Here is a 10,789-nt window from a genome sequence, read left to right as displayed (position 1 = left end):
GTTGCTGCTCTCCAAGCTGCCAGGTTGGCTGCATGCATGCTGTGGCTGCACGCATCACTTATCAACACTTTTTGGCCACATCAGCCTAAAAAGGCGATTGCTGATAATGTCAGTTTTCCTCTCATTGGTGCCAATACAATACAGACTGATGTACTGGTGCACCTCTACTTGGAATGCTTGGGATTTTAGCCTGAGGTGCTAATTTAGCTGAGATCTAAACTAAACCCTGCAAATGGCCCCTATGAAGGTGCTCCTGCAGATAAGCACACTGCAAACTATTAATCACTCCATTTGAGAACCTAGAAGGCAGACTGCATGAAAAAGGCATTTTTTTTTTTTCTCCTAAGAACTGTCTGCTCTAAATTGTCCTAGGGGTGAGGACAGCCATCAGCTCTTTGACTTACTGCTGACTGAACTACCCTATTTATATAGGAGAGCTCTAAGAGTTTCTTATTTATATGCACAGTATATTAAGTTCCTTAAACAACTTTGTGATATCTATAGATAACTAAATGTGTTTCTTTTGTCTGATAACCTGGACCCGACCCAATGCCACTTTAAAGTCAATATTATTTCCAATTGGGTCAGGATGTGTGTAGCAGTAGCAGGCTAGTATGCTACTGGTTTACAGTGGCTTCAGCCACTGTAAGCTGGGTTTGTGACATCCTATCAAAGGGAGGATGTTCCATCAAAAAGAAGCCATAGAATCTCTGCTTCAAGAAGGGTCAGCATTCCCTTAAACGTGGACAATACTGACAAAGAGGGGATCAGGATGGATCTTTTCAATGCATTCCCGCATCAGCCTTTGTTGATAAAATTTCAAGTGGAACATGCAGCTTCTCTTCTTTATACAACATAAAATTTTGATGAAGGAAGGTGACAAACTACCAAGGCAGTGGACAAGCAGAGATTCACTTTCAGGGCTTTGTTTGTACAGAGAGGTGTAACTTAAACTATGTTTCCTCAGCCAACGTCCATCTAGGCCAGGGGTGGGCAAAATGTGGCCCACAGGCTGGATGCGGCCCACCAAGCCATTCTATCTGGCCAGCGGGGCCCCTAAAAAAATGTAGAAAATTAATATTAATCTGCCCTGGGCTGCCTATCATGCAGCCCTTGATGGCTTGCCAAAACTCAGTAAGTGGCCTTTTGCTCAAAATAATTGTCCGCCCCTGATCTAGGCTGATGTGTATATATTTAAAGGCATGCATTCCTAGCTGCTATTAAAAACAAAAGGCCTTACCTCTCTATTTAGTCGCTTCAGGAGCTGCTAGGTGTTAGCTATCCTCTGTCTGGTTTTTGAATCAGCCATTCAAACATCCTCACCTCTTAGTATTTATTATGAAACCATTCCATTTCAATGCTCTTGATAGAGGAAATCGGGCAAATGTTCAAGAGCAGTGTGACGCCTACTCCCAAATCAAGCTGCATTTACTATCATTCCTCAACAAGAGTCAGTATTTCACTAAGAACCAATGCTGCCCTATGGAACATCAGCTTTGTTGTACAACTTGTGAGATGAAAACAACGCTCAGGGTCTCTCTAATTTTAGGGTCACATCCTGTGAGGTGCCAAGCTTTCTGACTACTGCTGAGTTTCATGAAATGTTTCTGAATTACATTAAGTCGCAGGGAACATTACGCTCCATCTTTGTTTTGTTCCATTTTGTTTGCTTTTATAACCAGCAGAGGCATAGCAGGGCAGGTCCATGCCTGGGGCAGCCAGTGACACATGGGGCACTACCACCTCTGATTGTGGCAGCGTAGTCAGCTGTCACTGAAGTGGCAGCTGCTTTTGCATCCCACAATAAGGCAAGGGATTGCCTCCCCCCAGTATGTTACTGATAACCAGATTCCTATTCAAACTGTAACATTCTTGATTGCATTACTGCATTTTATTTTCTGACGGTTCACACAACTCATGGCATGGGAAGATTCACTTTCTGGGAAGTTTAAAAACAGCGAAACTCCAGTTCTGTTCAGTTTCCCCTCCTCCAGGTCAGTTTTAACAAATTAAGGAAGAACATCACAGGTTATTGTGAGGTCTTCCATTTTTTCAGCAAGCTGCTGACTCTAAATAATCACTACTGGAGCAGCTTCTACTTTCCTTTTGAAGCTCGCCACTAAAGTCACAGTTACATGGAGCAAGGAACCTGGGATCTATTTGCAATCCCTTAGAGGGTGGCAGTTAAGGGGTTTCACACAGAGCCCGACCACAACTTTACTTATTAAACTGCAAAAAATAATTTTTAACAATCTACTTACTTCGCAAGGCTTGGACTGGGAAAGAGCTGCTGCTACCAGCAGGGGGCAGCGAACATTTCTGGCAGACACACTCTTTCCCATTGAAAGTCACCCGGTCACCAGGAGGAAAAGGCAGCCTGTTATAGGAGAAATAAAAACATTACAGCAAATCTACTCATCCTCAGCGAGCTACAATATCCCTTCCCATGGAAAAAAAAATTATTATTGTTTGGATATTTTGCCTAGTTTTCCTTCATATATGGAAATCCAAGACTTGTTAATGACTCAAAGTCTAAAATATCAAAGGCAGTATCAAATAGGCAACTTCAAATGCAGAAATCAAAGCTACTCAGAAAAAGATTACTGAAGACAGGAGAAAGATACGCAAAAGCCAGGGCAAAAACCAGTGTAGCAACAGGGATGGCTGATGGCTATCAAGCTCACTCTTGGAATTAAAATTTAGCTGGAATAATTTATTTTTAATGAATAAAGACAAGTATAATTGATTTTTATAGTATCTCATTCATTTTGTTAAAATGTTAAATGAGTTTATGAAAAAACTTTTTGAAACAATTTAATCCAGACCAGCACTTGATCCTGTCAGCTGTGATAATATCAAAGCTATTTTTGAATGCATTTGTTCAGAAATAAAATGGATGAGAGTGTCCCTGGGGACAAATATACCCTAGTGATAAAAATGGATGCAACTAAAGTTGCTTGTTCTACTGAACTACAGCTCCTTCCTTCTATTAGCTTCCTCACAACAAAAGACTCGCCTTACTAGATTTGTTGCTCATGCACAGAAAATGCAGAGGTTGGTTTGGAAAGGAGAAGCTGGACAAATCACTTTACAGTGCAGTGGAGGATAGAATGGTTTATAATCACATCTCAGTCTGGGTTAAATTCATACCCACACAAGCCTATGTACTACTAAATCCAATATAATCCACCAAACTATTGTTACCTGTCAGCTTTGTGTTCCTGAGGGATCCCTGGCACCCAGCTCGCTGGACTTACAAAGGACTTTTTCTATTCCCCTCTGCCCACACACACACACACACACCTCATCTAACCAGAACTAAGCAGAAGAAAAGTTCAATAGGCATCTCGGGCCGTACATTCCGTGGTCCCAGTATGGGAGGCCTATTTAAACTTGATTGACTAAAACTTGGTTGCCGGGTTAGGGAATGCTGAGGCAGGAGACGGAGTCAGAGTGGGTATGGGCAACATTTGAATAAGGGTTAAGGGTTCATCACAACATCCAGCCTGTTGGAGTCCTGACCACATATGCTGTCATATTTTTCCTGGGATGACTGGTGGAAGTCCTCCCCACAAAGTTTATGAACACTCCAAGTAATCCCCTAAGTATGGTAAAAGACTACAGTAAGATCTGAAAGTCATGCTAAACTGAGGCTTATTCACAACAGGTAAAATACAAAACACTGAGGCTGACTTCACTGTGCAAGCATAGCTAGGCCTGGTTGCCAGTCAGTTTCTTGAGATGTTCCAAACCAGATGGCTCCTTGTCACTGAAAAAGGTAATTCACTTAAATTGAAACTGTTTATATAACAGGATTTTCCCTGTCAATTATGGCTTAGACCCCTCTTGGTTTACACAAATAAAAGAATGCTTTGAAAAGGCTGGACTAAGGGTATAAGAAAGATTTAAAGCAGCAAAAAGTGTGCTTCAGGAGGGAGAAATCTCTCTGACACCATCCACTATTGTTCTCGAGAAGCTGGGATAAACAGATCGTCTCTTTTGGTCGCCTGTTTAACCTTCAACGATTGTGCTAGGAACTTTGCCTGTCAAAAACACCCAAGTGCCTTGGAACTATGAGTTCCCAGCTCTCACGCTCTCTTTCTCTTTCTTCTTCTTTCTCTCTCTCTCTCTTTCATTTTAACAACATGAATCAGACACTATGAAATCAATTATACTTGTCTGTATTCATTAAAAAGAAATTATCCCAGCTACATTTAATTTTTTTCTCTCTCGGCATAGCTTTTTGAACCTGAATTTTTTTAGTTAAGCTTGAGTTAGGTTTCCCCAAATACTCAAGTGAACCAGGGTAATATTGTAATTGTTTTTTTTTTCCCTTGCATGTCTATTACTACTAGTACCATCATACATTTCATATACTTAGCAATAAATAACTTTTATAGTCATACTGGTGGTAACTAGGTGATATTTTCCTTTTCTACTTCCCCCTCCCCACTTGCTCTGCAGCAATGCTTTGTTTATCTAAGCCAAAGATACCTGTCAAGCCCCAAAAGACTGTGGGGTCTGCTCATCAAGAGGCTACCACTACTAGGACAGTTAGGGCAAAAGATTGGGACATGCTGAGTTTGAGACGCATGAAGAGATCAGCTTGTGTAGGCTGACTGACCCAGTTTGGCTCAGATGTGCCCTAATGAACTGAATGCTGTCAGCTGGACACCCAGCCTGATTCAGAGGTATTCTGTTCACCCGTGTGCTTGTGTCTGACTGTATTTTATGGTTACCTTAATGAACTGATTCCTGGCATATGAGGGGGTTAGCCTGTACACGCTGATCAACCTGGCTGGGTCAGGCGTGTCACGTTAATATGTGTGCGCGTGTGTGTGTGTGCGCGCACGCGCCTGTGCGCGTGCACACGTGTGTGTATTTGACTGATTTGGTGGCTGGAGGAACCCGGCCTCATTGAAACGAAGTCCTGCGAGATAGCTCCACTGGGGGGTGAGGACTTGCAGAAGGGAGAGATACAGCTCCATATAAAAAAACAAGTAACACAAACAGCACACTGCTAGAATTACAAAGACCCTAGAAACATACCCCTGATAAATGAGCACACCCCAAAGTGATGGGCAAATCTGGTAACACTATGTTTAAGTGAAGGGTAAGAAGTGAGTTTTTTCCCCAATCCACTTGGATAATCAAAAGGAAAGCACCAAAGTAATAGGGAATTTTTTTGGGGGGGAGGGCAGGGGCTGTTTCTTACTATGTACTTAATGCCATAGGGTACATAGCAATGCAATGCAGTCAGTGTACTCTGTAGTGTACATTGCAATGGAAACATGAAGAAATAAGTAGTGTAAAAAAATTTCAGCTGTCAAAGAGAAGTTGCTAATATATCTGCATGTTTTATGTATAATGAGAAAGAATAATTGATAACCTAATACCATGTTGACAGCAGAACGATGTATGTTAGTTTAATTTAAATACTGACCTACTTTTCCACTGTTTATAGTGAAAATCTACCATTTAAATTATTTCAATATATTAATATACATTGAGAATTGTGCATGTTGATCATTTAACTTCCAGAACAACAAAGGTTATAGAATTTCACCCAATAATTCATAATTGAAACTGGAACACCTATGCTCTAACTTTTATAGCAGTCATTGGTTATTGGCATTCCTTGCATGAAATACTGATGGTACTGACCTTGTATAGTTAATGGAAACTTTGTCTTTGTTGTCAAAGTGCGATAAGATTTGAGCCTATATTTCAAGGGTGGGCAATTATTTCAGCTGGAGGGCTGCTTAGTGAGTTTTGGTGAGCTGTCAAGGGCTGCAAGGGTAGCCCCGCCCCTTGACAGCTGCCTGCCCCCTGGTTGCCATCTTGGGACTGGAAGTTCTGCCCCTAACCCCTGAACTTTGCCACTGAAAGTCTCTCCCTTTGTTCCCAGAAGTACTCCTATCTTGGAACGAGAAAAAAACCAGATCATATATTAAAAGTCAAACACCTACTATAACATATTTTAATTGTATTACAAAAATATTTTTGTCATGATTTGTGTTTGTGTAGTGTATATAGAGGTGATTGTCCAATAACTCAAAAATAAAGTCTTACTTTTGTACATTGTGTGAGGAGGTGTGGGTATGTGTATGGTGAGGTGCAGGGGGCATGTGTGGTGTTTGTGAGAGGTTGTGGCTGTGTATGTGGGGGGCATAGGGTATATTGGGGGTATATATATGGGGAGGTTGTGGGAGCAGGATGTGGGTGTGAGGGACGGTGGGGGAGTGTGAGAACCCCTCCAAACACCCCCCCCCGGTGAACAGCCCCTGCTTCTGGCAGCATCAGTAGCAGCAGGTGGCAGGCGCTTGTGGTCTGTGCAGGTGCTGCTGCCCAGCGGCATGCATCTCCAGCCAGTGCTGCATGTGGTAGTAAGGAGTGCAGCCAGGTTGTCCCACTTCTATTGTGTGGGACTCCCCACAGCATATGTGCAGCTCCTGACACTTGCACACCACCAGGGAAGCCCTGCACAATGGAGCCAGCTGCCTTCCCTGCCCCCTGCCATACAAGTCCCATGACTCCACTGGAAGTGGATGGAAACCCTGCCCCCTGCTTCCCAGTAGGGTCCCAGGACCTGCATCGCATTGGGCTTTCCCCAGTGATGCGTGAGTACCAGGAGCTGCACGTGCACCATAGGGAGCCCCACATGATAGAGGTGGGCTGGCCTGGCTGCGCTCACTGCCACCACATGCAGTGCTGGCTGGAGCTGCACACCACTGGGCAGCAGCACCTGTGCAGGCCACGAGCAACCCAAGTGATCGCTGCCTGCTGTGCACCATGGAAGGGAGAGTGTGTGTGGGGGGGTCCCCCTACCCTTCCTCACACCCACAAGCTGCTAACCCAAGCTTCACATTCCCACCGTTCCCCTGGGTGCAGGCTCCATGCTCCCGCCCAGCCTGCTTCTCTACCTACTGTCCAGAGGGAGCTCTGCAGCAGGGAGGTGAGGATGAGGTATTAGACACTAGGGAAGCCAAGCAGGTTCCCCAGCAGCTGTTGCAGTGGCAGCAGCAGCCCTGCCCAGAAGCTGTGTGCTGGCTGGGCTAGGCCTTTCCATGCACAAGGGTAGGAGCCAGGCACGTGGGCTGGGCAGGGTACAATTAGTTGGTGGGTGCCCACAGGCCAGATGAAATTGCTTGGTGGGCCAGATTCGGCCCGTGGGCCATATTTTGCCCACCCCTCTATATCTAAATTGAGATCATCCAACTAGACTTCCTGCTGGGAAGTGTCAGGAACATGGTTGACATCAGTACCAGACTCAGTTTCAGAGTAAGAAGTAGTGGAAACAGTAGAAAGTCATTTAAAACTAAGCTGGTTTGAAAAAGTCTAGGGAGTCCTCTGCCTACCTTTAGATTTAGTTCACCGGTGGCCAAACTTTATGGCAGGTGTACCACAAATAAGACCCACACACTTCCAAAATGCCATTCTAATCCTTTTCCCTTCCCTCAGGGATGTCAAACTCGTTCAGCCCCCATGGACCAAATGAGGAGTGTGGGGTTGATCTTTGGGTAGGACTGGGCCCAAAGACCAGGTCTATAAGCTGGATCCAGTGTGCAGAGCTGGTCCAGTGTGGGTACTGCATGCTGCATGTGCCCTGGACTGTATGCAGCATGTGTGCTGGCTCCAGCCCCATGCAATGCAGGCAGCACATGGTGGCCCTAGCCCTGTATGTCAGTCCAGAGCATGTGCCGAGCATGGTGTCTGTGCCAGGCTGGACCAAGTGCACCATATGCAATATGCATCCCAGATTGGCCCTGTGTGGCATATGCCAGCCCCACCTCCTCATGACATGTGATGACATGTGATGTACAAGGCTAGTGTGGGGTGCATGGTCCATGTGGCCCCTGGGCCAGACAAGCTCTGTGTACTGTATCCAGCACATGTGGCCAGTCTGTGGGCCTGGTCAGGGCTGGATCCAGATGCATCATGAAGAACTGGTCTAACACAGGCACTTCATGCAGCGTGCTTCCAGACTGGCCCTACATACAGTATGCTGCTCATGTGCACTGACTCCAGCCTGTACTGTGTGCAGCCAATGCCAAACAGGCTCCATGCACTGCATGAGACCCACAGGCAGAATGGCAGGCTGGATGATAAGGCTTCATGGTCTGGATTCCATGCATTTGCTGGATCTCTGACACTGCTCTATTTGCTGCTCAGCTTTCTGCTCCCTGCCTCATCTGATACTCTACTTTTTGCTACCTGCCTTCCCCACCTGATCTGATGTTCCTCTTTCTGCTATCTGCTTTATCTGTTACTGTGCTACCTGTCCCCTCTCCAGTTTGTTATGCACCACACACACAGACTTCTTGTGTGCCACTTGTGGCACCTGTGCCACAGGTTGGCTATCCTTGATTTGATTTGTGTACTAAACTGTAATGAATCAGCCTGGTTTTCCTTTAAGGAGGAGTGATAACTACCAAAAGGAGTTTTTATCCACATCTCTAGATCTGAAGGGCCATAAAACAGCACTTCAAGGGAGTAGGGGTGGGGAAGGGAGTGGTAAAGTAGGGAAGAGTAAAGTCATCTCTAGGCTTTGAGAAATACAGAGACTATTCCCATTTTCCCCGCTCTTTCCTTCTCTAAAGGAAAAAAATGTCCTTAAAGGAACCAAAAACATCCTCAAAGGAACTTGTAAACACAAAGGGCAAAAAGGAAAGATGGGTAAGGTCTTGATTTAGTAAGTGTCTTGATTTCAATATATAACTCATGTGATCATGTATATGCTTCAGTATGTTGCAGAATGAAACCTAAGTCTGGGACTTACCCAGTATCTCCAACATGGACTTTTCCCCCCCTCCACAAACAACCAGACACAAATTGACAGGCCAACAAACATGAGAAAGCAAAACAAAGCGATAAAGGTCAGTTAGAGAGGTATGAGTTTTTGAGCTCTAGATTGAGATCGGGAAGGTATACAGACCCATAGGTTAAGAGTAGTGTTTCTGTAATTGTGCACGATGGCTCTTCACAACTATTTGTTCACCTTTAACTAGCTTCTTGAACTTAAAAATATGCAGTGTGGGGCAGGGCTTGGAAGTATTTGAAAGACAATGATTACAAATTTCATGAATATTCAAGAATTAATTTCAAGAATATTTCATGGTGGGGCAGGGCTTGGAAGTATTTGAAAGACAACTATTACAAATTTGTTTCATGCAATATTCTGAAATGGTTTGTGGCATGCTATTAGCCTCTTTTATTATAGTCCCCTTCCTTACTAATAATTTTTGTTTTAACTACCCTTACTGCTTTTTCTAGTTCAAGCACAATCTCATGACATATTCAGCAAAATTACATTTCTGATCAGGGCTTAGACTAAGATTTGGGGTGAGAATAGGGGGTTAAATTCTGCTCTAACTTGTAGATTGTGCAGTCACACGGACAGGCTGTAAATAAGGTAGAATTTGGCCTAGGTGATTGAGTACATAGTGAAAATGAGACAGACACTGTTTGCTACAGAGCTGTCTAATTTATTGGATGATACAGAAGCTTTAACTGTAGGAGAACAAAGGTGAAGCTGCCCAGGGCGCACAGTATTGAGATATAAACAATATTTTTAATATAGTGAGATATTCCTCAATTTTAATGCCAGAAAGGCAACGCAGTCATCTAGGTCTGACGCTCAATTAGAGCAGCCTTAGCATCATCTGCTTGCATAACCTGAACCCAATTAAGGGAAGAGCCAAGTCACAAAGTCACGGTGTGCATGCAGTACCACACCATGCACTAAATCTGCCATGGACTCCAGAAAAAATCTCTGTATTGGTAAGAAAGTTGGACAATTCCTTTAACATAATTGCTCAGCACTGACCCGCTCTGATGTAGCCTCCTATGGAAGGAGAGCAGGCTTGTACAAGTGCTTAGTATCTGCAGCTGGCACTTCCAAAAATGGAAGAAAATCAGGGCCAGATTAACCCTTTAGAGGACCCAAGGCAAACAAACTTGTGGGCCCTAGGCTAGTCAAGACCCCCGCTCTCCACCCTGGCACTGCCGCTGTGGGGAGTGGGGCTCAGAGCAATGTTGCCAAGTCTCATGAAAAAAAAAAAGCAGTACTGCTTTTAAAAACAAGCCCAAAACAAGCCCAATACATGTAAAAAAAAGGGGAGAGTTGGGGTGGGAGGTGTGTAGGGGGGGCAATAGGGTATGTTGGGTTGTGTATGTGGGAGGTGGGTTGTGGGGGCAGTGTGTGCGTGTGTGGGGTGTGAGGGAGGGTGGGGGGGTATGGAAACTCTCACCACATGGCACACAGCTCCCACTGCCAGTGGCGGCGGCCTTTGGGCCCATGCAGGCACCAGTGCCCCGTGATGCATGGCTCCGGCCAGCACTGCACAGTGGTGGCAAAAAGCATAGCCCTGCTAGCTTCTTCTCTTGCACCAGGCTTCACGCAGCCCACGTGAAACTCTGTGTTACCGGGGGGGGAGTGGTGCACTCTGTAACCAGCTGCCTTCCCCATCCCCTGCCTGGCAGGGGGTCGGGAAGACAGCCAGCTCTGGGCTTTCCCTAGTAGTATGGAGCCCAGCATAGGGGAGGCGGCTGGCAGGGCTGCGTTCCTTGCTCCCACTGGGCAGCACTGGCTGGAGCTGCGCCCAGGCCTGTGCAGGCCACTAGTATCCCAAGGGCTGCCGCTGCTGGCAGCAGGGGCTCTGCACCATGGTGGGGTGTTTGTGGAGTCTGCCCCTGCCCACCCAAGCTCCGTGCTCCCACTGCCCCCCTAAGCACAGGCTCCATGCTCCCACCCAGCTGCAGCCGCTCCCCTCCCAGCACCCACCCCTTC

General features: G+C 45.6%; 1 protein-coding gene across 4 annotated transcripts in view; it reads right to left on the bottom strand.

Annotated features, from left to right (window-relative positions):
• Positions 1–10,789, bottom strand: part of ABLIM2 (actin binding LIM protein family member 2) — a 235,584-nt gene that overhangs the window by 169,472 nt on the left and 55,323 nt on the right. For all 4 annotated transcript variants that reach the window (XM_025195245.1, XM_025195240.1, XM_025195251.1 and 1 more), the window contains one exon: positions 2,262–2,377. In XM_025195245.1, the coding sequence (XP_025051030.1) occupies positions 2,262–2,377 (116 nt within the window). The remainder of the gene's footprint in view (positions 1–2,261; positions 2,378–10,789) is intronic.

This window comes from Alligator sinensis, unplaced genomic scaffold, assembly GCF_000455745.1.
Source record: "Alligator sinensis unplaced genomic scaffold, ASM45574v1 scaffold421_1, whole genome shotgun sequence".
NCBI classification, from domain to species: domain Eukaryota; kingdom Metazoa; phylum Chordata; order Crocodylia; family Alligatoridae; genus Alligator; species Alligator sinensis.
The sequence above is the reverse complement of the archived record's forward strand: the minus strand, read 5'-3'. Positions and strand labels throughout refer to the sequence as shown.